This window comes from Orbicella faveolata, unplaced genomic scaffold, assembly GCF_042242905.1.
Source record: "Orbicella faveolata isolate gen_17 unplaced genomic scaffold, um_ofav_v1 contig_47, whole genome shotgun sequence".
NCBI classification, from domain to species: Eukaryota; Metazoa; Cnidaria; class Anthozoa; order Scleractinia; family Merulinidae; genus Orbicella; species Orbicella faveolata.
The window spans coordinates 25,629,693-25,655,268 of record NW_028301577.1 but is presented as its reverse complement, the minus strand read 5'-3'; the positions used below and the strand labels follow the sequence as shown (position 1 = coordinate 25,655,268).

General features: G+C 37.7%; 2 protein-coding genes across 5 annotated transcripts in view; one reads left to right on the top strand and one right to left on the bottom strand.

The window, feature by feature from the left end:
* Nucleotides 1-25,576, top strand: part of LOC110052059 (uncharacterized) — a 52,457-nt gene that overhangs the window by 8,490 nt on the left and 18,391 nt on the right. The window lies entirely within an intron of this gene.
* Nucleotides 1,093-25,139, bottom strand: LOC149097759 (eukaryotic translation initiation factor 3 subunit C-like). Of its 4 annotated transcripts, XM_089278928.1 has the most exons (23): nucleotides 24,936-25,139; nucleotides 22,554-22,631; nucleotides 21,868-21,963; nucleotides 20,042-20,144; nucleotides 18,421-18,558; nucleotides 17,194-17,263; nucleotides 15,649-15,748; nucleotides 15,097-15,196; nucleotides 13,942-14,060; nucleotides 13,116-13,239; nucleotides 11,553-11,595; nucleotides 10,492-10,760; nucleotides 8,855-8,980; nucleotides 8,004-8,069; nucleotides 7,155-7,242; nucleotides 6,768-6,851; nucleotides 6,056-6,153; nucleotides 4,531-4,580; nucleotides 4,332-4,397; nucleotides 3,716-3,803; nucleotides 2,850-2,942; nucleotides 2,496-2,574; nucleotides 1,093-2,208 (listed from the first exon to the last, which is right to left on the bottom strand). In XM_089278928.1, exons 7-23 carry the CDS (start codon nucleotides 15,738-15,740, stop codon nucleotides 2,054-2,056), a joined length of 1,740 nt encoding a protein of 579 aa, XP_089135054.1. In that variant the 5' UTR covers nucleotides 15,741-15,748; nucleotides 17,194-17,263; nucleotides 18,421-18,558; nucleotides 20,042-20,144; nucleotides 21,868-21,963; nucleotides 22,554-22,631; nucleotides 24,936-25,139; the 3' UTR covers nucleotides 1,093-2,053. The 4 variants fall into 4 exon arrangements, with proteins under 4 accessions (XP_089135054.1, XP_089135055.1, XP_089135052.1 ...); XM_089278929.1 differs by lacking the exon at nucleotides 22,554-22,631; XM_089278926.1 differs by lacking the exons at nucleotides 21,868-21,963; nucleotides 22,554-22,631.

Below are 25,576 nucleotides of genomic sequence, written 5' to 3'. Positions count from 1 at the left end.
TGAATTGTTCTAGGAGTATTTACTGTCCAGTGGCCTGGGTTGTTTCAAAGATGGACAATGACATTCCAGATGAATCACTATCCAGCGGATAGCGTGGTTTGTTTTGTTATCCCTTATCCATTGGATAGTGATTTATCTGGTAGATAGTGCTATGCAGCTTTCAAACAACAGGGGCCCGTTTCTCCAAGGTCCCAAAACGTTTTTGCACCCGAAAAACCACAGCAAAATCTCCAACCTTATGACTTAAGAGCTGATTTATGCACAAATTCTTATTATGAACAGAGGTTCCCTTCATATAAGAAGTTTCAGGCATATACACCTCTTTGTCTTAAAATACTGGTTAACTAAAAATGGCTGTGTGGGCCCGAAAAATTTCCGAGGCTTTTGAGAAACTGGCCCTTGGGCCATGGATTACCATGATTTTCAGCTCGAAATGACTACATTTAACTGTTAACTTTGTCTGTTTCCATTTACAAAATTGTCATGAGGTTTTTTGAAGAGCACCACTCTCAAATAAGTGCTGCCCCTAACTGCTAGGTTTCAGTAGCGATGAAGTTGATGAAGTCGAAGTGTAGAGCAATATGATCTAGTGAAAATCAAACCGACAGAGTCGGAAGCAGAACTCCCATTCCGCTTATGACTTTGTCGCTTATGATCCAGTGAAAACTAGATTGTCGGAGTCAGAAGCAGAAGCGGTAGAATAAACCAATTACAATTTTTGATTCCACGCCTTGTAGTTGGTTAGTTCTTCCTCTTCTGCTTCCAACTCCGACAATCTACTTTTAACTGGATCATAAGCGACCGAGTCATAAACATAATCTGAAAAAATGGAAACTCGATTCTTAAGACTCTAATCCGTTGAGCTTATGACTCTGCTTATGACTGATTTTCAATTTTCACTTGGTCATTAGCACTCTTAGGGCTCCAGCTATGACTCCGACTCTGTCAGTAGTGAAAACCAGCCTTAAAATACACAGCAACTCTAACACCAAATATTTAAAGAGTGCTGCAGAGAGGAAATAGAGGAATATCATAGTCAGTGTCTAACATAACAGAGATATTGGGAGAATAAAATAACTTCATCAACTACAGTTTATCACTGGCATCACTCAGCTTTATTCACTTACAACATGTTTACACATTTGAAGATTTCGAAAGTAAATAGTGGAGTCCCAATTTCTCAAATCCTGAGTTTATTAAATCTGTTGATTAAATTACTTGAAACAAAAAGCCTTTTATGAATTGATTTAATCCACTTGCACACTCAAATTTTAAGAAAGGTGTAATCCACATTCAAGCCTAGTGGTCCACATGGCTGGTGCTATTTTAATTTCTGTAGCATGAAGCAAGTAGGAGTAGTTCTACCCCAAATCTTAGAGGCGATGATAGCCCTAAATGGGGTTACCCCAGCACTAGTTCATCAGGACCCATTTATACTTGTGGGTTAAAGAGAGGCAGCTGTGAGACTATGCTGTTTTGTGCAAGATAGCCTGCACAGCAAGCGCTCCCATACGAAGGCCTTTGTCTACATTCTGGCCACACACAAATTGGAGTGGGAGTGAAAATATTGATGGAGAAGACCAACCCCTGCTTCTTCAAAGACTTTTGCTCCTACTCCAATTTGCGCACAGCCAGAATATGGAAAAAGCTTCTCGCATGGCAATGCTTGCTTCGCAGGCCAGGTTCTGTACTGCTGATAAATTTGGCATGATATCTTGAAATAATACCTTGTTTTGATAAACAAAGATCTGTATCTGTAATGAAATGGGTGTTGTACAAAAAAACTGTTCACTTAGTAGCGATAAAACAAAACCTTAGGTTCATATTATGTAATGTACTTCATTGCCACTTACAGTTTTTCAAGCTTTAAATTTCCAAAATAATTTTTGTCTGCCTAACTGGATCAAGAAATTGGAATTCCATTGTTCATTTTAGTTAATGTGTACTCAAATTCATCACATTTGCAAACAAGGACAGTATCAGCTTGAATCACAGACAGGCCATAACAAGTGTTGCCATGTTCCTTGATTAAATTATGCATATTGTCTTTAGATTAATAAGATGATTGTGTCTGTGGCTGTTGGTAAGGCCAGTCATACTGGCGCCCATATCTCTCCTGCCAGTCGTACCGATCTTGCCTGTCCTGTTTTTCTGGCCTGTCTTGTCGATCATAATGTTGCTGATTTTGTCGACGATAGCAGCCTTGACCTGGAAATTAGTAGAGAGTGGGTAAGTGAAGCAATTAAAAAATCAAAAAGGCTTCCTAAAATACTCATTGATTAATACGGGTTATGCCTTTTGCACTAACAGTCTCCATTTAACTGGAAATAACACTGGCCCAGAAAGGGGTCTTGCGTTTCTCAAGCCTTTTGTCACACTAGCAAACTGTTCACAGGCAAAATAATCAAACATTAAGCACTATATGTAGACTTAGTGTGAGAGACACCTGTAAAAGTTTTCCCAAGAGGAAAAGAAGTACTCTAAGCAGTTCATACCTTGTCTGTCCTTGAACTGAACAAATCCTCCATGTCTTGTGTCATAAATACGCTCATTGTTTTCTACCAAAGTGCTGACCTGAAAACAAGTCGTAAACACTCTGTATTAAAGTTGTTTGATAAGCTGTAAGTTGAAAAGCTAATAGAAGGGGTTTCATTAATGTTTTCAACAGGTCAGGGCAACTGGCTTTCACAGGTGGGCCAAACTATTTGATCTGAAATTCTTTATAAGAAATACTTTCCACTAGGTGATCAAACCAGCAGGTCAAAATAGTCTTCACAGCTGGTCAATTTGCCGGTGCCCAACCCTTAATGAAACACCTGGCTAATAGACTACAGTATTTCAGATTTTACCTTATCAGCTAATTGCAGTGCCAAGCTCTGAAGGAGAGAAGGCTCGGCTCCTCGGTGCATTACAACTGTCTGAGTTGGCTCATCCCAAGAGGCCTGGAGTGAGAACACAACCTTTATTAGACTTGAAATTTGAATTCTTAATGACCACTCAACAAAGCAATTAAAACAAACAATTTTTAATAGTTATGATATGAGCCTGCTGTTACCAGCATACGATCAGTGACATTGCTGGCAAAAACTAAGGGCTTGTGAAGCCTGTTGGTGCAGGTTAATATGTCAGAATTCCACTGATAGCATGGTTTTATAACAATTCCCCAGAAACCTGTTTTGATTTTCTCTGGTGAATTCCATTTAAACTCCAGCTTTGAAGCACAATAATCACATTTGATAGTTAGACACAGAGGAAAATTGTTTTATATTACAATTCTGTGACATCTTAGGAAACTTTGCAGTTAAGTGGTGGACTGCAAAACCTTAAATAGTTATCACAGAGGGCTCTAAGCAGATTAGAAGACATGGGGTTCAGACCCTGATCCCAAGTGGTAAGTCTTACATGTGTAGCTTTCTCTGTGCAGATGTAAAGATTGATTTATAGTTACAAATTACTTATTAAACTGCTTGACTGTGAAAATAATAATAACTACTTCTAATCCGAGAGTGAGGTCTTAACGGGAAAATCTCAGACTGAGACCTTGCTGTATTGACAAAGCAATAGCGAGATCTACACAACAAAGTCAAGGTAATTCTCGTGGGCATTACAGGAGAATAATGCCCTACGATTAGCCAATCAGAGCGCCTGTAATATCGGATACCAGAACAAGTCATATAATAATATTAATAATTAAAAACGAAACAATATCACAAACCTGCAGTTCTTCATTGATGATCATTTTGCTGATAGTGCTGTGCACCACAGACGGAGGCAAATCAAACATTTCAGCCAACGTATACAAACTACAAGTAAAGACAACAAATAAACACTTGAGCTGACACTGGCACACCAATCACAAATAGACTGGATAAAGATTGTTGGATAACTGGCCATTTATACGAGAAAAATAAACCTCGGCTTCCACAAGCTGCAGCTTACATAAGACGTAAACTGGACCATTTATACTAGCGGGGCTTATATAAGATGTGAAGTGCTCCTATAAATGGATCACAGCTTATTCATGACTAATGCCTTGCTTTTGTGCTGGTTGTCATAGGAATCACAGAATTGTACTGGCTGTGACACAAGTGGAAAAATTGGATAGAAATACACCTTTATGAGTGATATTCAGAGCAAAATAAAGCAAACAGGATGCTTTCAAGAAGGAATGCTAATTTTGATTTTGACATTACCTGGTGAAAGTCATGCATAACAATTAACAAAGATTTTCATCAAGAATATGGTGCACAAGTTTTTCCAATGGAGGTAGTGTGTATTGTAAACATTGCATGCATAGCTACTTTTCCCCATTCTTCTAAACATTTAAGTACCTCAATGAGTCATACACGCTGTTATATGTGAACAAATATGTTCTCAGGCTTTCCTCTTGAATTTTCCTGTGAGAAAAAAAGAAAAGCCAATTTCACATTATTTGATGATCGATGTCACTTTCATATCTACTATGCACTTGATCATACATCCAATTTTTTACATTGAGACCTAAAGGCGGAAGCTAAAAACAGACTTTACCTTAGCAACATTTCTTGTACTTGCTCTGTTTGACGAAACAATTTCCATACCTATCATGCCACAGAGAACGGTTTTTAACTTGGTGTATTTTTGCCTTGATATGTATCTTATTTTATATAATTATTATCTCAATAATCCTTATTTATTAGTTTTTTAATTCTTAGTCAGTCAGGACCCCATTGATAACAGTACTTTGTAGTGAAGGGTTATCCTGGGTATAATAATAATAATAATAATAATAATTATTATTATTATTATTATTATTATTATTATTATTATTATTATTATTAACAGTAACTGGACCAGGTGGAGTACAATTCAGGGAGAAATCACTCAAGTAATTTCAAAATCGGATGAGCGCGAAGTGCAAGGCTGGTTTGAAATCACGAGCATGAATTTTTCTTTATGGTACAGCACGAGGTCCAATTACTAATTAATAATTGTATCTATCACAAAGTTTTGCAATTAAAAATGTCTTTTGAGAAATTCTTTTGAGCGAACACGTCTGTAGCGCTTTTCATGAGTTTGAAAGCTGTGGGAAACTTTGCAAAGGAAGGCATTGAAGCAAACGTAATTGACGTGCAAATTACTTGGGTATCCAATTACAAAAAGTTCAAATTGGATACCTGTAATTGGACATCCACATGATTGTGTGCCAGTTACGTGACAAATTGGTGCACGGAGAACCAATCACGATCACGAATTTTGTTATGGATATTATTATTTCTATTACTACTACTATTATTACTATTATTATTATCATTATCATTATCATTATCATTATCATTATCAATATCATTATCATTATCATTATCATTATCATTATCATTATCATTATCATTATCATTATCATTATTATTATTATTATTAGAAAGAAAGATAATCTAACATTCACCAAGCAATCCAGGCAGCCAAACAACCAACAAAAAAACAAGCACAAAGTCAACTAGAAATGAACTTTTACAGGACAGTGAAATCTGGTTTTGTTTGAGGCCGGTCACACTGGATGTAATGTCTGGTTAGTTTTGTGTGGTAGTTCACACAAAATAATCACTACAACATTAGTTTGTCCTGCTGAGTCACTCATGGAAGAACTGGTCTTCCTGAAAATAACTTAGAAATTGAAGGGGTGTAAGGAATAAAGCCCTAAGTGACTTTTGGAAAACTTTGAGGTAACCAGCATTGAAATACCTCCCAGCCATGCAGGTCACAGTTTACTCTTGTCTTCATTACTGTCTAGAAAGAACTTGTAATAATAATAATAATTTATTACTAGTTCTTTTTAGGCAAGGCTAGAGTAAACTGTGAAAATTGCTGGTAGGTATTTCAATCCTGGTTGCCTCAAAAATTTCCAAAAGTCAGTTAAGGGCTTTATTCCATGCACCCCTTCAGTTCATGTTTTAATAGTTAGAAAAAAAACATCTGTCATATTTGAGATAATCCTGCATTCTTTCCCGACCAATAATAACTTTTTTTAGGAGAAGGTTGGTTTTAAGTGTAGATAGTTCCAAAAGTTTCATATTACCTTAACTGCTAATATGTAGTCCTTGCATTGTTTCCAGTCTCCCTTCTTCATGGCTTTGGATGCAGCTACTACATGTTCATGCATACTTTCTGGAGGACCTGGGATTAATCCATAAGGATATAAGTCAGTGGCCTGTTAAATACCATGAAAATAGACTGCCAAACATCCAACAACTTACCAACAAGAACAAAGTATCTTTTTCATTATATATCAAACACAAAAGACCATGTTTGACCACATTTCCAAACACTGAGAAGAGAGTGGAAAATACGACACGTATTGGAGTATTTTTGACAAAGATCAGGGTGTTTAAAAATTTGGTCAAATACTGTCTTAAGTGTTTGATATATATTCTCAATTGAAACTAAAACTAAGGAGAAAACAAAAAAATGAAATCATGAAAATCTATGCTAATTAAGATCAGATATCCAAACACCACCACCGTCATGATTTCCTTTGTTTAAACTTGATGAATTATTTCTACTTTAAAATTCATTAAAATGAGTCTGAGAATCAATTTTCAACAAACATAAGCATGACATGTTCTCCAAAATAAAACAACAAGACTTCAATTTATTTATTACACTTGTCATAGAGTAACGTCAAGGGAAAACATTTATCCCAACTGTTTCCTGTAGTGACAAAACCTTGTCCCTTTAAGAAAATGGCCTGCATATTTACAAGTCAAGGAAAAACAGCTTCATGTCCTAACCTACTAAAGTTTGCTTTTCACTTTGTCGTAACTGATAGTGGAAACTCTTGCTAAAAATACGTGGTCTGTAGTCATACGCATGGGCTGAAAAAAAAAAGCAGAAAAGTGATGCTAGACTTGCAAGTCCTTTCTCATGCAGTGTAGAATTGATATAATATAACCTTTAAACAAAAAACAGAAAAGATCTTCCTGATAAAGCCAGATTTAGTAAGTGGGCTGATAGGGCCACAGTCACTTTGTTTGTCTAGTAAATCTATCCCACAATGCAGGAAATAGAATATTAGTATGTCTACATTTTTATTCTCTGGGGGGTGTTCCACCTGCTTGCCCCTAAATTGTTGGACTTGCACATAACAATAATTGGAATGTTTTGTTTTGAAGACATACTGGCCATCCAAGGGATTTCCATTAACATTGCTGAAGTAAGATAGACACACTCCAACAGCTCAAGGTTTATATGCATGTGGAATGGAACCTGGAATTCATATAAAACAACAATGACGGGGATCAGAAGGGACACTATCGAATCATTCAAGTAACTACGTCCTTTAAAAAGAGGATAAGTACCAGAGACAAAACTGGTTTCACATCACTACACATAATAGGAAGGCACAGTGGCCTCATGGTTAGTGCGCTTATTCTCAGATTGAGTGGTCTGGGTTCAAGCTCTGGCTGGAGAAATTGTGTTGTGTTCTTGGGTAAGACACTTCACTCTCAGAGTTCCTCTCTCCACCCAGGTGTATACAATGCGTACCGAAAAATTTAATGTTGCGGGGTATTCCTTTGATGGACTAATATCCTATCCAGGGGGGAGCAGAACACTCCTCCAGAACACTCCTAGTCTACAGAAACTGGAGAATAAGCTATGGTCTGATGGGCTACTTAGTTCATATGCAGACTTCACCTTTTTACACACATTACTTCTTGAAACAGTAACACTAAGTAACAAAACAGTGACAACATAGCATCCAAGCATGACTTGCCCGCAGAACATACACTGTATGACCATTGTAGAGGAACAAGACCACTTAGCTTGACCAATCATAAACATTTACCTCACAGAGCATTTGCTGAACTACAATAAAAATGTAAGCAGCTTTTTTTTACATCTCCATGAATGTGATTACCGTTTCATTTTATCCATGCCTCCCCCCCCCCCCCCAACAAACCCCTTCACCACCTTCTATTCCAGGAGGTCCATCCATCTGCTAACAGAAATTATTCTGGTTACAATACCTGTCTTCTCTTCTCAATCTTTTCTTGTTCTGGGGTTCTCTCATACTGTCTCTGCTGCATTAAACCCTAAAAAGCAATTTCAAAAAATGTACTGCAATTTTTAGAATGATGTTGTGCTCTGTTAGAAATAGATATCTTATGAGATGTTTTGGTGTGTAGCATTGCTGTATATTCTTATGAGTTGTGCTGTATTTTGACGAGCCCTATGGGCTCGTCAAAATACAAACATCGAATAAAAATATAAAGCGATACTACACACCAAAACATCTAATAACAGATTTGTCATCCAACTGCTGTAGTCAATAAATTCATCAATGAAAGGGGGAGAGTGTAACAGTTTTGCGTGCGTTCGCTGACCTGTATGGCAAACAGGTTTTCTACTGTACAAATAACTGTACAAAATCACTGAATATTTGTACTGTTACTTGGATGGCATTCGCTGCAGTTGGATAACAAATACGGGTTATTGACTGAGCGTGAAGTCAAGATGGCTGGATATTGGCCAAGTTCTTATTTCGTGTGTTTATGGCCTGAGACGGAGTGAAGGTCATAAACTTGCAAAAACAGAACAAGGCCAATATCCAGCCAGCTTGATCGAACAAGATTAGGCAATAAAGGATTTATTGTATGGCTTTCAGGGAAATTTTCTTGCAGGACACGGCAGGTAGTCCCCGGTGGGCAAGATAGCCCCATCTTGCCCACTTGGGTAACCAATCAAAGCACAGAATTTGGTTCATCTTGTCCACTCATGGAGCTACATGTAGCCATATAATAACTCATAATATTACTGGTATCTGTCTGTTCAGCAATTGTTATGGCCATTTACTAAACAGGCATTATATCACACAGACCTGCGCAAGAAGCTCTTTAGCTCTTCCACTTGACTGGACATCATGCAGTGCATTGTGGGCATCCTTGATCATGCCATGCCTGAAGGCACACAGGCCAAGTTGTACCATGGTCCTGTTGTAGAGAATCTGGATGGCACAAAAACAACACAGATCATCAGAGAATAAAGACAATCGCCAAATAGTTGATTTTGTATTGATGAACTACATGTATCAAATTCTCCAGCAACAGCATTAAGAAATGTATTAATAAATTAACAAATTAAAAATATATGGAATTCATATAACATTTCAAACTTGTGACAAAAGAGAACAGCTCCTAAATTTTCCTAAAATTTTATATGCTAAATTAGCTAATAAATGCAGGTATCTTCAAGAGTATGGTAATTAATTGAACAAAGTAAATACAGAAAACAAGAGAAAGAGAATAAAATATATTTACTGCAAAAAAATCCTAAGAACAACAGTGAAAGAGAAAAGCAAACAAATAAATGACTGTATGAGTTGCTTTTATTACAATACTGGGCAAGAAATTCTACATTGTATGTTTCATTTACTAAGGCTAAAGAAAAAAATATTGACTGTGGCCAACTCTCATGAAACATGCTGCAGTGTGAACACCAGATAGTCTTAACACAAGACTAGTCTGATATCACTTCTTCTACTGCTTTATCTACCACATGTGTAAAACTTAGCTCAGTAACCACAAATACTAAGCTTGCGGAAAACATATGGACGCAATGAGATATAAGTTTCTAGTTCAAGTAAGCTGAGAATTAAAATATACACTGTACCAGTGTCACTTAATTATCTCTTTTGATTAATTTATGACAATTTTTTGGCAAATTGTCAATGGTTTCTAAGCTAAATTGCAAGACCTTTTGGAGACAGAGATGCCATTTTTCAGGTTAGTGTGGCATTTGACAATGCTACTTCCAATGGTTCTTCCATTTTGATTACCCATTTGAAATGGGGATCAGGGTTGGCGTAGTGGTGAGCCCGGGGGGGGGGGACTCCCATATGGAGTGGACGGGGATGCTCGTCGGAAATTTTGAATTTAACCCCTAAAAGAGACCAATCTGGGCGTGGCCGAAGCTTATGCAGACCCCTAAAAGAGACCAGTTTATAAAACAGACAAATAAAAAGTACAGTGACATTTAATGATGGCGAATTTGTTTATATGAATTGAGTAAATATAAAGAATCAAAATTCTTTCTGTTTTGTTATTTCTTCGTGTGCAACCCTTAACGAGACCTTGACGGCTAAAAATAATGACATTTTGCCCAGAACACCCTAAGCGAGACCAAAATCCGAAATTTACACCCCTAAGCAAGACAACGAGCATCCCCGTCCATTCCATATGGGAGTCCCCCCCCCCCCCCCCCCGGGGTGGTGAGAGTGCTCCCCTCCCACCAATGTGGCCCAGGTTCAATTCCGGCCCACTGTCATATGCTTGCTCCGAGGGATTTTCTCCTGGTTCTCCCACTCTCAACATTTCCAATTTCCAGTTCAATCATGATAGAGGATCATCTGCATGAAACCCAGCTTGGACTGATGAGGCTTCCTCTCTAAATATTATTATTTATTTCAAAAGCAGTCCAATATCAATCAAAGGGTAGCCAAAATGTTGTTACACAAACCTGCGTTGGAATGTCAGAATGTTGGATGGTCTCCTGTAAATGTGACATGAGCATCAGATCACGAGCCTTGAACCAGCGATCATGTAGAGCATGGTGATACATGTGACAGAGCATGGCTCTAGTTCGGATACGGTCTGAAGTGTCGCATGAGTAGATGAACTTGCACATCTTATCTACCTTCTCGGATGAACTGGGTCCTTCTTTCTTTTGTTTTTCAGCTGGTTGTTCCATTTCTGTTTTCTCACCCTCTGTTGAATCCTTATCTGCTTCTGCATAAATAAGGACCAAATTAAATACTGAGTACATTGATGTACTATGATAACAGGGTTCGTACCCTTTTTCAGAAACAAATTTCCAGGACTTTTCCAGGACCTTTCCAGGACTCAGATTGATTTTTCCACGACTCTAAATTTCACATTAACCCTTTCACTCCTGTTATCTTAATGTTAATTCTCCTTACTGTCTGCCATACATCTCATATTTTTTTACTTGAGTTTAACAGATTTCCAGAACTTTCCAGGACCAGTAGCCCTTTTCCAGGACTTTCCAGTCCTGGAAAATGCCACAATAAAATTCCAGGACTTTCCAGGTTTTCCAGGACCCGTATGAACCCTGTGATAAGTTTAACTCCAAAAACTTAAAGTTGGTCCCCCCTTCACTATAGTCCATGGCTCTGGTCTAGGAAAAATTACGAGGGGCCCAATTGAGGTTGCTAACCATGAACTCTAGGTGCCCAACACTTATGCTTACAGTATATGACAAATGTAGGTTTTTCCAGTCACCCTGAGGTAAAGTTAGTAACCTGTGGCACCCAGGCACTTCTGGAGCACAGCCCTGATAGTCATTGACAGCAAGCATTACAATATTTTGCACCTTTCCTTTCCTTTGATACATTTATTTGTGAGCTAAAAATTTCTTCAGATGTGCCTGCAGAGTAAACCCTTGAAATGATTTCACAAAACACACTGCAACTCACAATCCACACACAACCCCCCCCCCCCTCCAAAAAAAAAAAGAAACAACAGAAAAGTACCCAAGGATAACTTTCACATGGTACTAACCAGTTTCCTTGTTTTCCTCATCATTTATAAGCTCAGCATCAATCTAGAAACAGAATGACAGTCATAATTTATTCCATGTAAAGCACTTCGTACTTATCATATGGGCAGTCAGAAGCCCGGCAGTATTTGCTTGAGTGTCATATATTAATAATTATTGGCTTTGCATTACTACACCACATAATTGGCTTAAACTCAAGCAACTTTTTCATCCCACTATGCGTCAAGCTATGTGTATTTACTTTGAGTTTTGATTGGTTCATTGAATTGTCTGTGCTCTTAATCTGTGGTTGGCTGCAGTAATTTCTCTGGTTTTGGTCTTCTGACACTCAATTAAAGGGGTACATGGAATAAAGCCCTGGGTGAGTTTTGGAAAACTTTGAGGTAACCAGCATTGAAATACCTCCAAGCCATGGTTGCAGTTTACTCTTGTCTTCATTACTGTCTAAAAAGAACTTGTAATGATAATTTATTGGTAGATAGTTCCTTTTAGGCAAAGCCATAGTAAACTATGAAAATTGCTGGTAGGTATTTCAATCCTGGTTGCCTCAAAATTTTCCAGAAGTCACTTAGAGCTTAATTCCACGCACCCCTTTAATTGAAAACTGCTCTAGATATAGTATCAAATCAAATGTGCATAAGGGGCAAAGTCTGCAAGTGAGACTTTGAACCCATCAGGTCAAAATTGTCTTGAAGCAAAGCTAGAGGTATTTCTATGTCCCCCTAGATGGGATTATAGTCCAGTAAAGGGTTCCCCACCCACCTTGTACAGTGAAGACAGGCCCCAAGAGAAAAACATGTCTTGCACAACAACCAGATCAAAAACAACACGGTGAAATTATTTTATATTATCAAATTTTAATCAGCACAATAAGACGCAACTTTTAGCAAAGTTTAAAAAAAATCTGTACATAGGGTTCAGAGCCCCCTTAAAGTTTTAAAAATTTAAGGTGGCTCTGAACCCCATGTACAGATATTTTTAAAACTTTGCCAAAAGTTGCGTCTTATCGTGCTTATTAAAATTTAAAAATATAAAAAAATTTCACAGTGCTGTTTTTGAATTATAAGTCCTTAAAGCATCAATTAAGGGTGTTTTTAGCAGGTCACACTGTTGCTATTATAACCTATTGTGTCCTGCAAATGATAACAATGTGTTCACCAATGATTTGGCAGTTTTTTGATACCATGATTGTAGCATTCAGTGATAAAGAGTGGTTAGAATGACCCATTCTAAATCTAACTGCTGGAAACTGTTTAGAGCCACCTTAATGCCAACCCAGGATTAAAAGTTAACCGAAGTATTCATTTTTCTTGCATAAAACTGTTTTTTACTGCTTACGTTTTGTGTAGTTTGAGGTTTAAGTCAAGCTCAAAACTGAAGGACAAACAGTATAAACATAAAACCCCACTGAAAAGTTACAAAACTCAAATCAAGATTCTCGCTAATCCTGGGTTAGCTTATTCGGGCTTTGAACAACCTGGCCCTGCAGTCCAGCCCACTTATCATTAGGCCACTACACCTCCCATCAAAACAGTTAGGAATTCCTTTAAGTTTACAATACAAACCTTGTAGTAAAGATGCTCAATGTGGCACAAGTAAACTCTGCAGATTTCTGATCGTGACCCATTTACTTCCAGGTAGCTTTGTAACTTTGTAATGAGTTCACAAACTATTTCTTCATCCCTCAGTCTAAATAAGAGAAAGCAAAAATAATGCTTATTGCAGGATTGTCAACCAGCAAAAATTACTAACTACTTCACAATCTCAGCCAGGTAAGCCATTGGGCTATTTTCATGGTTATCATAGACATCACTTTTAAAAAGTTCCCTGACTTTTCCCTGATAAAAATCAAATCATTTCCCTCACTAAATAAATACAAAATGTCACATGTAAATTGATAGTGGCTTCTGGCCTCAACTCACAGCCATCCTTTCTACTCGTTCTTTAGGACTGATAAGTTTGCAACAAATTTTCCTTCTTCGTAAACAAAAAATATTGCTGAGATTACAACGACCCCAAATGTTTCCTCTAGCCTTCAAAGGTATTAAAACAACTGTGTGAAATTATTTCAATTTTCCCTCACTTTTCTTCAAAATTTCCATTTTCCCTAACTCAACATAAAATTCCCTGACTTTTCCCTGACCTTGAAGAATTATTTCCCTGACCATTTCCTGACCTAGCTGTGGCAACCCTGATTTTTGTCATTTTTCAGAAAAAAAGGAAAATCAGCTACCTACACCAACTGTTGCTTGTCCCCAACTACCCCAAGTGTAAATCTCAAAATACCTTCCCAAGGTGGTCAAAACTCTCAAAATCAAGTTTCTCAAATGAAAATAAAAATTATGGATGCTGTTGACTCTGAATATTGGAGGATAATAATTAGTTAGATACCTTGTCACATATTCAGTGGAATGGCAGTCACATCCTTGAAGCATTTTGGTGAATTCATCATCCATACGCTCCACAGTAATCAGGGGACAGCCACGTACTTTCAAGGGTTGATCCAAATGCTAAAGGAATCATCACATATTAAAGATATGCTTAAAAAGACTACATGAGGTTATGAGAACATCTCTATCAAGTAAACGTCAAGAAACTTCTTTAAAAGTCTATCTATCCAATTATTGATGGCATTAAATGCAGTTAATGTAATTCAACAGAGTTAACAACAAAGAGCATCTGTGTTCACATAGTTGTCAGCGGTGTTTTGATACGTGCATGCACCAGGACTCTATGTGCTCCTGACTGGGACATGTGTTGGTAGCTTTCTCAGTGATAGCGTTTTAAGTGAGCGCTCTTTTGCTTGGGAGCATGTCTTTAAGCATTTCCCCTCCCTTCCCTCCCTCTTTCCACTATTAATTCAGTGTGACGGGTGCCTGTCTCCCCTTCCACGTGGGGGCTCAGTTGCCAGGATTTGTCAGCCATGGGAGCGGTCTTCATCTAGGAGCTGGCTGCCAACAGTGGAAGCTCCTGGGTGTCACAACCTCCATTTAGCAATGCAATTGTTAATTTTTTGGCAATATGATAAGGAAATTTAAGAAAGACAAATTTCAACAATCAGCCAGCACAGTATTCCTAAAACAGACTTTAAACTTGTGTCTATTACATGTAGGATCAACTGTTTTATGCTGCTTAAGTTTCAAAGAAAGTGGTTGTGTACAAACCCAACAACTCATAAGGGTGTGTCTACATTATACCAGGGCAACTTTCATATCGGTACAAGTTCATTCCATGTCCCTCTTGTGGTTCAGTATTTATTTACATGATACCGACACAAACTGTCATACCGGAGTGAATCATACCTGTGTGATTTCACCCCGATTCCTGTTGGACTGGAGTGACATTTTCATTCCAATATGAAAATTTACTCATGTCTCATGTAAACATTGCATAACTGTTCTACTGGGATATCCCTTTTACTCACACTGCCATAAAGATGCCTTAATTATGTAAACACGGTATGACTTTTTCATCTAATAACAGAATATAAGTCACGCTGGTATCGTGTAAATACCCCCTAAAAAAAAAGGAGTCCACAAATCTTACATCTACATTCTCCGACTCTTCAGAAATGTTTTCTCCAACAGTCACTGTGTCTTGATTTTCAATGAGAATATTTATCAGTTCATCAATCTGCTTCAAACATCTGCAAATCACAACAAGTTCAATCAGGATTACTCAACATTAATATGCAAACTCTGAAGTTCTAAGCCTTGCATTTTTCACTGCCATCAATCATAATTTAATGACAGATGTTCAACAAATCATGAAAAAAAAAAACATAAAATGGATTGAAAACAATAGTTCCAATACTTCAATTTTTAGCCACAAGATGGTGTTATCTAAAACAGAAAATCAAATACGGCTCATTACGTTTGGTTGTGTATCTGGGACAGATTCTATGATTTTCAATTCAAATGACCCAAAACACAAAAGTCAAAACTATCGATGGTTCGCTACACTATCGCAGTTGTTATCGATGTTTCATTTTCACTATCGATCCATTGCTATCGCAACATTAATATTGCGATTCATCGATAGTTCGATGTACTGTTACAACCTTATTTATTAGTCTATCTGGCTCTACTTCCTACTTACTCCTGCCACATCTCTGATTTCATACATGTCGCCACGTTCGGATTGTAGTCGAAGATGGAGGAGATGATATTAAACAGAAGCTTCACAGTCATCCCAGCACCTACAATAAAGAATTTTACTCCAACTTAATCTTATGCACTCAACCTTAATATATCAATTTCTACTGTGCAAGTCAAAAAATCGTGAATACTTGGATTTGATTTTGACCGGTCAACCGTGTACTGACCAATCACAATTAAGTTCCAGACACACGAGTAAACCTAAAAACCAAAAACTTATTACTTAATTATATACATTACGCTGATAAAAGTAAAATATAAAACTTAAAGGTAAAAGCTGTTAAAAGGTGTTAAAATTATGACATATAAAATTATAGTTTTCTGATGCCTAATTGGCTTTTTCTTTGCTACACAGCAACATTCCATAAAACCTATATCTGGTGTTCACAGTTATCCGAGTTTCACAGCAATGGGCAACTCATTATCTTTAATAATTTTATTAGTAAGCTCTTTATCAGCCTAGAGTGACTGACATCTCATTTCTCTGTATAAATATACAATAAAAACCCGGCTATAAGAAACTAGAATTCTTGAGGTCAGGCTGAACAGGTTCTTATATTTTAAGGTAGTTTTTCACAATTGAGCCTGAGTAAGTATTTAATAGGTTCTTATTAACTTTTTCAGAGGTTGTATATGTATATGTTTTATCTCACGTGGACGAAACTGGGTGTTTGTTAACAGCATGGCTTAGATGATCAAACAATCAAGGTCCAAGAAGAACATCAATACATTTCTACATTTTATTATAAGATATTTAGATTCTAAATTGACTATATTACACTGTAGCTTTATGGAAAACATAATCAGTGAAAATCCAGAAAAATGTAAATCAAAGCAAACATATACACAATAACTTTTTTGTCAGAAGTTTCTCACATAATTAAAATCCAGAATTTAGACCATCAAAATTGGAGTGATTTTTGGTATCAGAACATATTTTCTTTGCCAGGCTGAACAGGCTCTTATATTTTGGGGTATTTAAATGCCAATTTCAGCCTGTAGGTTCTTAAAACACTACAGGTAAGTTCTTATAATTATATTATACTGGTTTTTACGGTAACAACATCACAACATGTAAACTTCCAAGGAAAGCAAGGTAAAATTGTCAGCTACGGAATATTGTCTAAAAATATACATATCTCTTGTTCGACACTTGTCAAGTGTCCAGTATTAATTGCTTCATATTTTTACCAGACTTGACTTTTGATAGACCAGATGCCAAAGAATGGACTCATACTTTCCCTCATATCGTCTTGTGAGCGAAAAGCTCAATGTGTTCAAAATACGTATGTGCAGATAAAAACGAAAATAAATTACTGGCAATATGCCCATTTCCATTCTATTCTATCATGATCATTTCTATTATTACACAATTACAGACATCCCAAACTAAAAATTATCCCAGAGATCACCACTTTTACCTTCTCTCTTTACTATAGTGGCACTTCAAACAACAATTAACTACTAGTGACAAAAGTGTACCCACCTAATTTGGCATTGTCGGAAATAACTTTCAACTGCTTAAGGAACTCAATCTGGTCTGTGCGGTCCGTGCCCTAAGAAACAATAACAACAAAACGCACCTTTTAGTAAATACAAGAAGAGGCCCTGTGCACTTACATGTACTAGGTCACATAGTATAAAATAAACCATGTAAAAAAAACCCTAAGTTACATAGTGGCAGGCAGTCAAGCTTGACTGTAGAGTGTTGGATGTCCCACTGAATAACTTGAGGCTCCAGCATGGCTGATTTCGTATTCAGGTGATGTAGCAGCTCTTGTAACGTATAATATGATTGGGTTGCTACCCTAGCCAAAAACAAAAGACCAAACAATTGAAACAATGACTTAGACTTAAAAACAATAGAACCTGCTGACAATACCAAACAAAAGCAGGTTATGAGAGCTGCTACACTACTGTCGTATTCTGCCCAGATCAGGAAAAGGGCCTATCAGCCAAAAAGTGATAGCTATTAATAGTTTTGTTCCAGAAAAACAAACCTTACAGTTTTCCCTCACCCTTATTGCAAATCGCAGTTTGGCCTTACATACTTTCCTTTAAAATCTTTAGCTTTTTGAAAATAACTTATCAGGTTTGAACAATAAAAGTCACAATCATCGCTGTGTTTGGATCCCTGGGGCAGGGGGGAGGTACTCTACAAAATTCTATATGGGAAGGCTCTGCTCCAAGGTCCAGCCCCTTAGTCTTTTCCGTACCATTTTGACAGAAAAGGTACCCCTTTCATCTACTTTCTTCCAGCCCATATTATGAATAGATTGCAGAAAAAGGAAGTCTTCTTGTCATTTTCCTGTAGTGCATAATAAATGAAATAATACAGCCATAAGGTGCATCTGTTTGAAATGTATTAATTATAAGTCCCTTAAAACAAATAAATGATGACTTGTAGACCCTTTCATACACCTCAATTTGTGATATCCCCACCCTTTTATATACCTGAAACCTGAAAAAGGTACCCTGTTTTGGGCGGAGCCTCCCCTTATAAGCCATTATAGGAAGTATCTCCCTGCTAATTTTTACAATTTTATTGATCTTGTTTCTCCTTAGTTTTATTTTCAATTAAGAACTTTAAAATATATCAAACACTTGACGCAGTGTTTTAACACCTTGATGTGCTGAGCACATTCCTTGCTAAGCCTTAGTTCCTATCTATATACATGTAGCATTCATTCCTTTGAGTATCTCTTTCACTCACCTTTTTTCCTCTAGCAGAGAGTATCTCATGCAGTTTCTTTAATACAACTGCATAAGTGATTTCTGTGTCCTTTAGAAAGAGCTGCTTGACCTTTTCCCAAAGAATACATCATTAAAATGGTTACAACCATGAGCATGTCTAAAAAACAAATACATTTGGCTTAAAATTTATGTTAGTGAACAGAGGCTATGAAAGGCTTTCACAAGTGGCCCATGACCTTTATTGTACACATAATATGACCAAGAAAATTACTTCATTGTGATTGGCTGAGAGAAGGCCAATTAACTGTTAATTTTGAATTTGCACTGCAGTGCAAATTAACAAGAAAGCTTTTGTAACTTTCTCAGTTATATACATGTAATAAATGAGTTATGGTATGAAAGCTCAAGCAATAATTAAGGACTTTCAAATTGCTCCTGCCTAAAGGTTCATGCAATTTTGAGAGAATTTTCAAAAATCACTCGTAGTTTAAATCCTTAAAGTGCCACTAAGCCCCCAAATTTTCATTCCTTTAATAAAATCTACTAGTTTCCCTGATTACTTCAGCGAAAAAATTATTTCGATTGATAAAATCCCTGTGTTTCTACAGGTGTTTGAACATGTAATTTCTATGCTCACCACTGCACAAAGCGGGATCTGGGTCAAGCTACTAGTGACGTCACTTTGGGAACTGACCTAAAACACTCAAGAGATTTTGACTGAGCTTCGAGCGCTATCAAAACATTTTTGGGTTATTTGTGATTAATATTTGATCAAAACTGGACAAGATTTTTGAGTGAAAGAACTGTATCACCTAGCATTACAATTCAGAGTCAAGTTACGATTTGGACAGCTGCAATATATTTTTTTTTTATTGCTAGGTGCGGGTCGAGATTGCCACATTGTAATGTAGGCCAGGATCTACAATTTGCCGGTCCATTTGGCTTATAAAGGTACAAATAATGGCTGAAGAGTTAAGTTACAACCCTGAAAGAGTTATAAAAATGTCAATGAACACGAAGAGTTGGTAATTTGACTTTATGGAACATGCAGATTTCTGAGTGTCAAAACATTTTTAGATTCAAACATAAATTTCCCTCGAAATACAAGTTAAAATGCGATGCAGTCATAGTCCACTCCTGCCTACTTCTCGGGATCAATGATTGAAAATAGTTTTAACATAATAAGCAGAGATGTATTCTCAGAAATGGAATAAAAACAAAACTGATAACAAAGCTTTTTCGCCTAGTACATGTATTGTTTGGCAGTATAATAAAATAATATATTTTTCATTTAGCAGAAATGCCCAGTCAGAATGTCCAACCAGGCTAAACTTTTACCTGTCAAAACCTCAAATTTACCGGACAATTGTCTGTTGACCGACTGTTATTTGCAGGCTTGATATAGGATTTATTATATGGTTTTAGAGAGAATTTTTCTTGCAGGACATGCTGGGTAATCCCAAGCGGGCACGATAGCGCCGTCTTGTCCAGTTGGGTAGCCAATCACAGCATAGGATTTGGTTCATCTTGCCCACTCATGGAGCTAGCCATATAATAAGTTATGATATTACTGGTACATGTATCTGTCTGTTCTGCAATTGTCCTAGCCATTTACCAAAAAGGCATTACATCACACAGACCTACGCAAGAAGCTCTTTAGCCCTTCCACTTGACTGGACATCATGCAGTGCATTGTGGCATCACTGACAGGCCAAGCTGCACCATGGTCCTTTTATAGAGAATCTGGATGGCACAAAAACAACACAGATCATCAGAGAATAATGAAAATCATCAACTAGTTGATTCTGTGTTGATGAACTATCAAAGTCTCAGCAATTGTATTAAGACATGTATGGAGTTCATTAATACATTTAATAAATATTTAACAAATTAAAAATACCGTATTATTCGATTAAGCACCCAACCTCGAATAAGTGTCCACCTTGAATAAGCGCCCACCCTGAAGGTGGAAAAAGTTAATAAGCATCCAGCCTCGAATAAGCACCCACCCCCAAAAAGTACTTTTTGAACATCCAATCTCGAATAAGCGCCCACCGCCCCCCTCCCCCCTCCAAAAAAATAATAATAATAAAGTGCACAAGAGGAATATGTGTATTGATTATTACGGTATTTCTTTAATGGCTTACAATCTCTTGTTGCATTGTCTGAAAATTTTATGACAACATTGGAATTTTTCTCAAAGTTTCAACTGAAATGTCCATGTGGGCGCAAAGTTCTTTCAACCTCAAAATCTTCCACTCAAACTTCATGGCAATAGCCCTGCTTGGTGTCCGCACTTTGATTGTTCCTCACACAACAAGTCTGTTCTCATGCCTTCTTGACCCTGTTACTTTAACAGAAACCTGACATTATTGTCGTAAGCTCTCAGAAATGTATAGAAAAGATAAGACAGTTCCATTGGCACATGTCCTACAAGCTCACTGCCAGCATTAGCTTCCAAATATGTCCCAATTGCATATTCATCATGTTGTTTGGCTTCCTTGCGATCATCCTCGTGGCAGTTAAGTTTCTCTCCCAACGTTGGAGTCCACACAGATTTATAAATATGATGACCTCGTATAACGGTGTTAAAGTGGGTTACAAACCTTTCAATGTTTTGCGCACATGTTTCCCGAGACCAAATGCAAAACCTTCTGCCTTGCAGTGCAGAGGTGTTGTTTACAAGGTCAGCTACGTTGATTACAACTTCATGTACTATGGACAGACTGACAGAGCCTTGGAAACAAGGTTAAAAGAACATAAACAGGTAGTTCAGGTTGGAGACAACAATTCCAAAGTTGTGCAACACACGAACCAATTTTTCCATAGTATAGACTTCGACCATGCGACAATTGTAGACAAGGCTCATAATTTTTATGAGAGACTTCTTCTTGAGGCTGGGTATTCGCAGAGAGACAACAATGCGGGAAACAAACATATCGCTGTCCTGGACATTTACAAATCCCTCGCGTAATCACGCGCAGCAGTCATTCGTTATGATTTTTTGCTAGCGTAGCGCAAGCAGATCTGTGAACCATTAGAAAGCTGTCACTCAGTTGGCTTTTTAAAAAACTGATGAAGACCGAAGTTGTTTGATCGAAACGTCCTTGAAGTTTTATTAATGTTGTTTCTAACGTTAACAAGAGTTAGTGTCAAGCACAAATTTTAATTCTGATGTCCATCCCTGATTGCACTTTTAGTATTTTCACCAAAATCCAGTCCTGGTACTAATTTTAAAAACGTATACAGTCCTGTGTACACAAGTTATCGCCATAATATTTATTGCAGCATTGTACAAGACAAAAAACAAAACAAAAAATAATTTGATGCTATTGTTGCATTCTTAATGTTTATTGTAAGCTGGGCAAGCTCCTGTAGGCAGCCATCTTTCCTTTACCACTCTAGCGGGTGCTTACGAGAACTATTCTCATAAGCAGCTAGATCTAGTCATGGAGAACTTATTTACATCACCAGGGTGTCCACTTATGAGGGTTTCCACTGTACTTTTCTGCACCATTAATTACCAACAGCAGACTGTTATTTCACTGTGACATCACAATTACTAATAATTGATAAAAAATTGTGATAAATAATAATAATAATAATAATAATAATAATAATGAACAAAGACTTCTGGTCTGACAATTTCATTGTGCCATAACAATTGCAAAAAGACCTCTGGTAACTGTAATAAAGATTGCACGAACTAGAAATGATAACACTATAATTACGGTTCAACCCCTAGCTATTAAACAGCCACACTCAAGCTCCGGAAAATGGATAGTGCCCGTTTAACAGAGGTTATAAAAACAACAGAAAAGCCAAGCCTCCTTGGGACTTTGGTTACTGGCCACCTAATAGGAGTGGCTATATAGGTGGCTTCTTAATATGGGTTTGACCATATTATACATGTATATATGTCATTGAGCTAGCATGAGGTCTGTATTGGGGAAATATTGGTCAAATTCCTTTTTTGCAGGCTTATAGATTCTGCCATAGGCTTTATTTAACTAACCCTTGAGGCAAATTTTGCTGTTATAATATGGCTTTCATTATAGTCATGCCTTTGTCTTGTATCTGCAAAACCCAATCAACCAGCTAGGATAACTTATTTTGTGCCTTGGGAGGGAGGTACTCAACAAAGTTGTATACCTGCAGGGTCTGCACCAAAGTCTTGAAAGTTGGCGAACAATTTGTTTTAAACTCCCCCTAAATGTTCTCCACCAGGCACTGTATTGAAAAATCCAATAAAAACGATAGGTCACCTTTCTCACTAAAGAGATGTGATGGGCCGATCTTGCCCAATTTATGCCTAATCACACGCGCTATTTCATCAGTTCAAGCTACATTTTGCAGTAGCTGGAATCAACGGTTATTAAAGCAATGCTTGAAAAAATCTTGATAGGTACAGAATATCGGGCAGATGGAACAATGAAATATATAATTTATGGCAAAATCACACAATTCTAAACGACACTGACTTAACACATTCCTTGAAACGTTGTTTTCAAGGTCATAATTCGCATCCTCTAGTATCAGTTTCATGTACTCTTTTAGCTACATCTTTTTTTCCTTCTGAACAATTTTTTCTTAATTTTTTAACTTTAAGACGGTAATTTGTACACCAAACTTATGCAATAAAAAATATAGGTCACCATACAATTCATTTTGCAACGATTTATTTCACTGTCATGAGGGAAATCTCTTGCGCTGTGTATGTGCACACCCTCATTTGCACGCGCTAATGACACAAAAGTCATGCGCAGTAGGGATGCGCAATGCAATATATATACCACAAGGAATAAATGCTCGTTAGTTAGTTGTATCAAAACTGGATAATCTGTTCCATGAAAATAAATTTGATAAAGATGGAGAAATTACTTGTACGGAATTTCACGCACGAAAGGAAAACCTTTGAGTTTTCTGCCACGTGTAGCATTTACTGAATAAAACGTCGACGCAAAATTAAAAACTCAGAAAAAACAACAGCAAAAACCTGCAGTGGCTTGCAAAACTAGGCAAGTTACATTAGTTACTTTCAACCCGTCGGTTATTGCAAGCAAAAACTTCGGAATTGACTTGTGTATCCTCTGGATGAAAAAAAGAATGGCCCTTTACCAGCCATATCAGGCAATTCCATTTTAATATCGACCCCTCTCTCTCCCCCCAGCCCCGTATCGAGGGACTTTAAATCATATGCCCTCAGAAAAGTAAACTTTTAACCCCCAAGAAAGGAATCTCAAAGTGCCGACACACTTCCCTTCAGAATTTATTAACAAATAAAAGGTGCCGACACAGTTCCCACCAAAGAAATAGCCTTGAAAGGCTCCCCCTCCCCCTCAGATTTCCTAGACCCTCAATAGGGGGAGGGGTGCAGATAAAAAGCTTTGATCTTAACTGTTATGCACCAGTCAAAGTAAATCCCTACCCCTCCCCCGCCCCCCGCCCAACCCGGGAAAGGCAGGGACATTAGCAGGACAAAAACTGATCGTTGACTCTCAAAACTGCCCTGGTATGCAGGGTCTTAGACGACAATAGGCCTTATTCACGACAACCGCCATGTTTGTTTTTACATCATAATGCAAATCAGGCACGTGATTTCTGAAGAGGCAAACAAGCTAAAATCGGCAAATTTCAGCTGGTGTCTTATCATGTCTGATAATTTTTTTCATATCCATGCTTTGGTTTCAGTATTGGGGTGAAAACATTCCAAGTTTTACAGAATTTCAGCACTTCTATAAAAAGAAAACAGCTTGCGTAGTTAATAAGTCAAGTTATCAAGAAACTTTTGCAAACTTAAATTAATAATAAAATCGTTATTCCATAACTTGGCTCCCAAAAATGATTTTGGTGCAGATACTTGACCATTTAGGCGAGCCAATTTTCAGAAAAATGGGAACCATTTCAATGTTTGCCCCCTGGCGGACAACGTGGCTAATTTGCATTATAATACGAAAACCATCATGGCGGCTATCGTGAATATGGGCTATTGCTTCCTCGGCATCCCAACGTATCAGAAACAGGCAATTGAGTCTAGAACTGTGTGTTGCAAAGAGACTGGGACCAGCCTAGGACGCAACCAAAATGGCGGAGAGAAACATGAGAAGCTAACTTGTTGCTTTTTAATTTATTTCATCCTTAGTTCTTGCTTGCCATCCCAAGACAGTTTGAAACATTTTGAACCAAATAAAATTGGAGCCTCAGGATATACTTTCGTTGGTAGGCGGGGACAAGCTAGGAAATTGGAATGAAAATACTTCCCTGGGGGTAAGGCCATTGGCTCTTTTTTGGAGTCCTTCTGTCCAAGTCTCCGCCTATTCCCGGGTTGGGGGAGGGGGGGGGGGGTTTACTTTGACTGGTGAATTACAAAATAAACAGTTGGCGGACAATAGGGTTGGCCATATCATACTACAGTAAAGAAAATCAGACGACAATTACAGTTAACGTTCCATATATCCAGTGCTTGAACTAATCTCGCCGTCTGCAGATCAGACCGTACACCAACAACACCCAGATCAGAATTGAATTTCTTACCTGATTTAGAATATTATACACCACTGTGCACTCAGATATAATAGTTCCTGTTGATGAAATCTGGTTTCTTCGGAGAGGAGATATTTAGTTTCAAGCTTTGTTGTTCAAACCACGCACCTAAAGTTAAAAGTTCCCAAACATCGACGCTCAATCCGCCATCTTTGTTTACGATGCTCTTATTGGTTAAGCCCCTAATTTTTGACTCGCTGGCTCAGGAGATGGTCTTTGCCGGGGCTGGGCGGGGATGGTCGGGGGATGGTCGGGGGATGGTGGGGGGTATTACAAAAACAAAAATATCTACAAGAAATCTCGCAACACGTAATCGCAGGGAACAGAGGAGTCTTATTTTAACGTATTTCCATCTTAATTCACCGTGCAATTGCACCGGAAATCAATCTCGTATTTTTAAGCGCATTGTAGGTGATAAAACTTGGCCTTTAATATCGCGTTACGCATCTGTTGAAACTCTATCGTCCGCAAGATGCTCGAGAGTTCACTGTACTGACATAACATCAATTTAATTCTTGACAACTGTTTCCTGTTTGGTATGCGGCTTTTCAGAATGTTCGAGAACCAACACACTATTCTAAAGAAGTAGCGTCTCTCTAGCATCTTGTCTCCACAGATTCGAATCGCTCTCT

Bases quoted from the DNA above. Each gene is read 5' to 3' on its own strand.
- LOC149097759 (XM_089278928.1), bottom strand. From the start codon at position 15,740: ATGACTGTGAAGCTTCTGTTTAATATCATCTCCTCCATCTTCGACTAC. The intron at 10,761-11,552 runs GTTAGTACCATG...TTATTTATGCAG, and splicing joins TGAGGAAAACAAGGAAACTG to AAGCAGATAAGGATTCAACA. The intron at 4,398-4,530 runs GTAAAGTCTGTT...TTTTTCTCACAG, and splicing joins GTACAAGAAATGTTGCTAAG to GAAAATTCAAGAGGAAAGCC.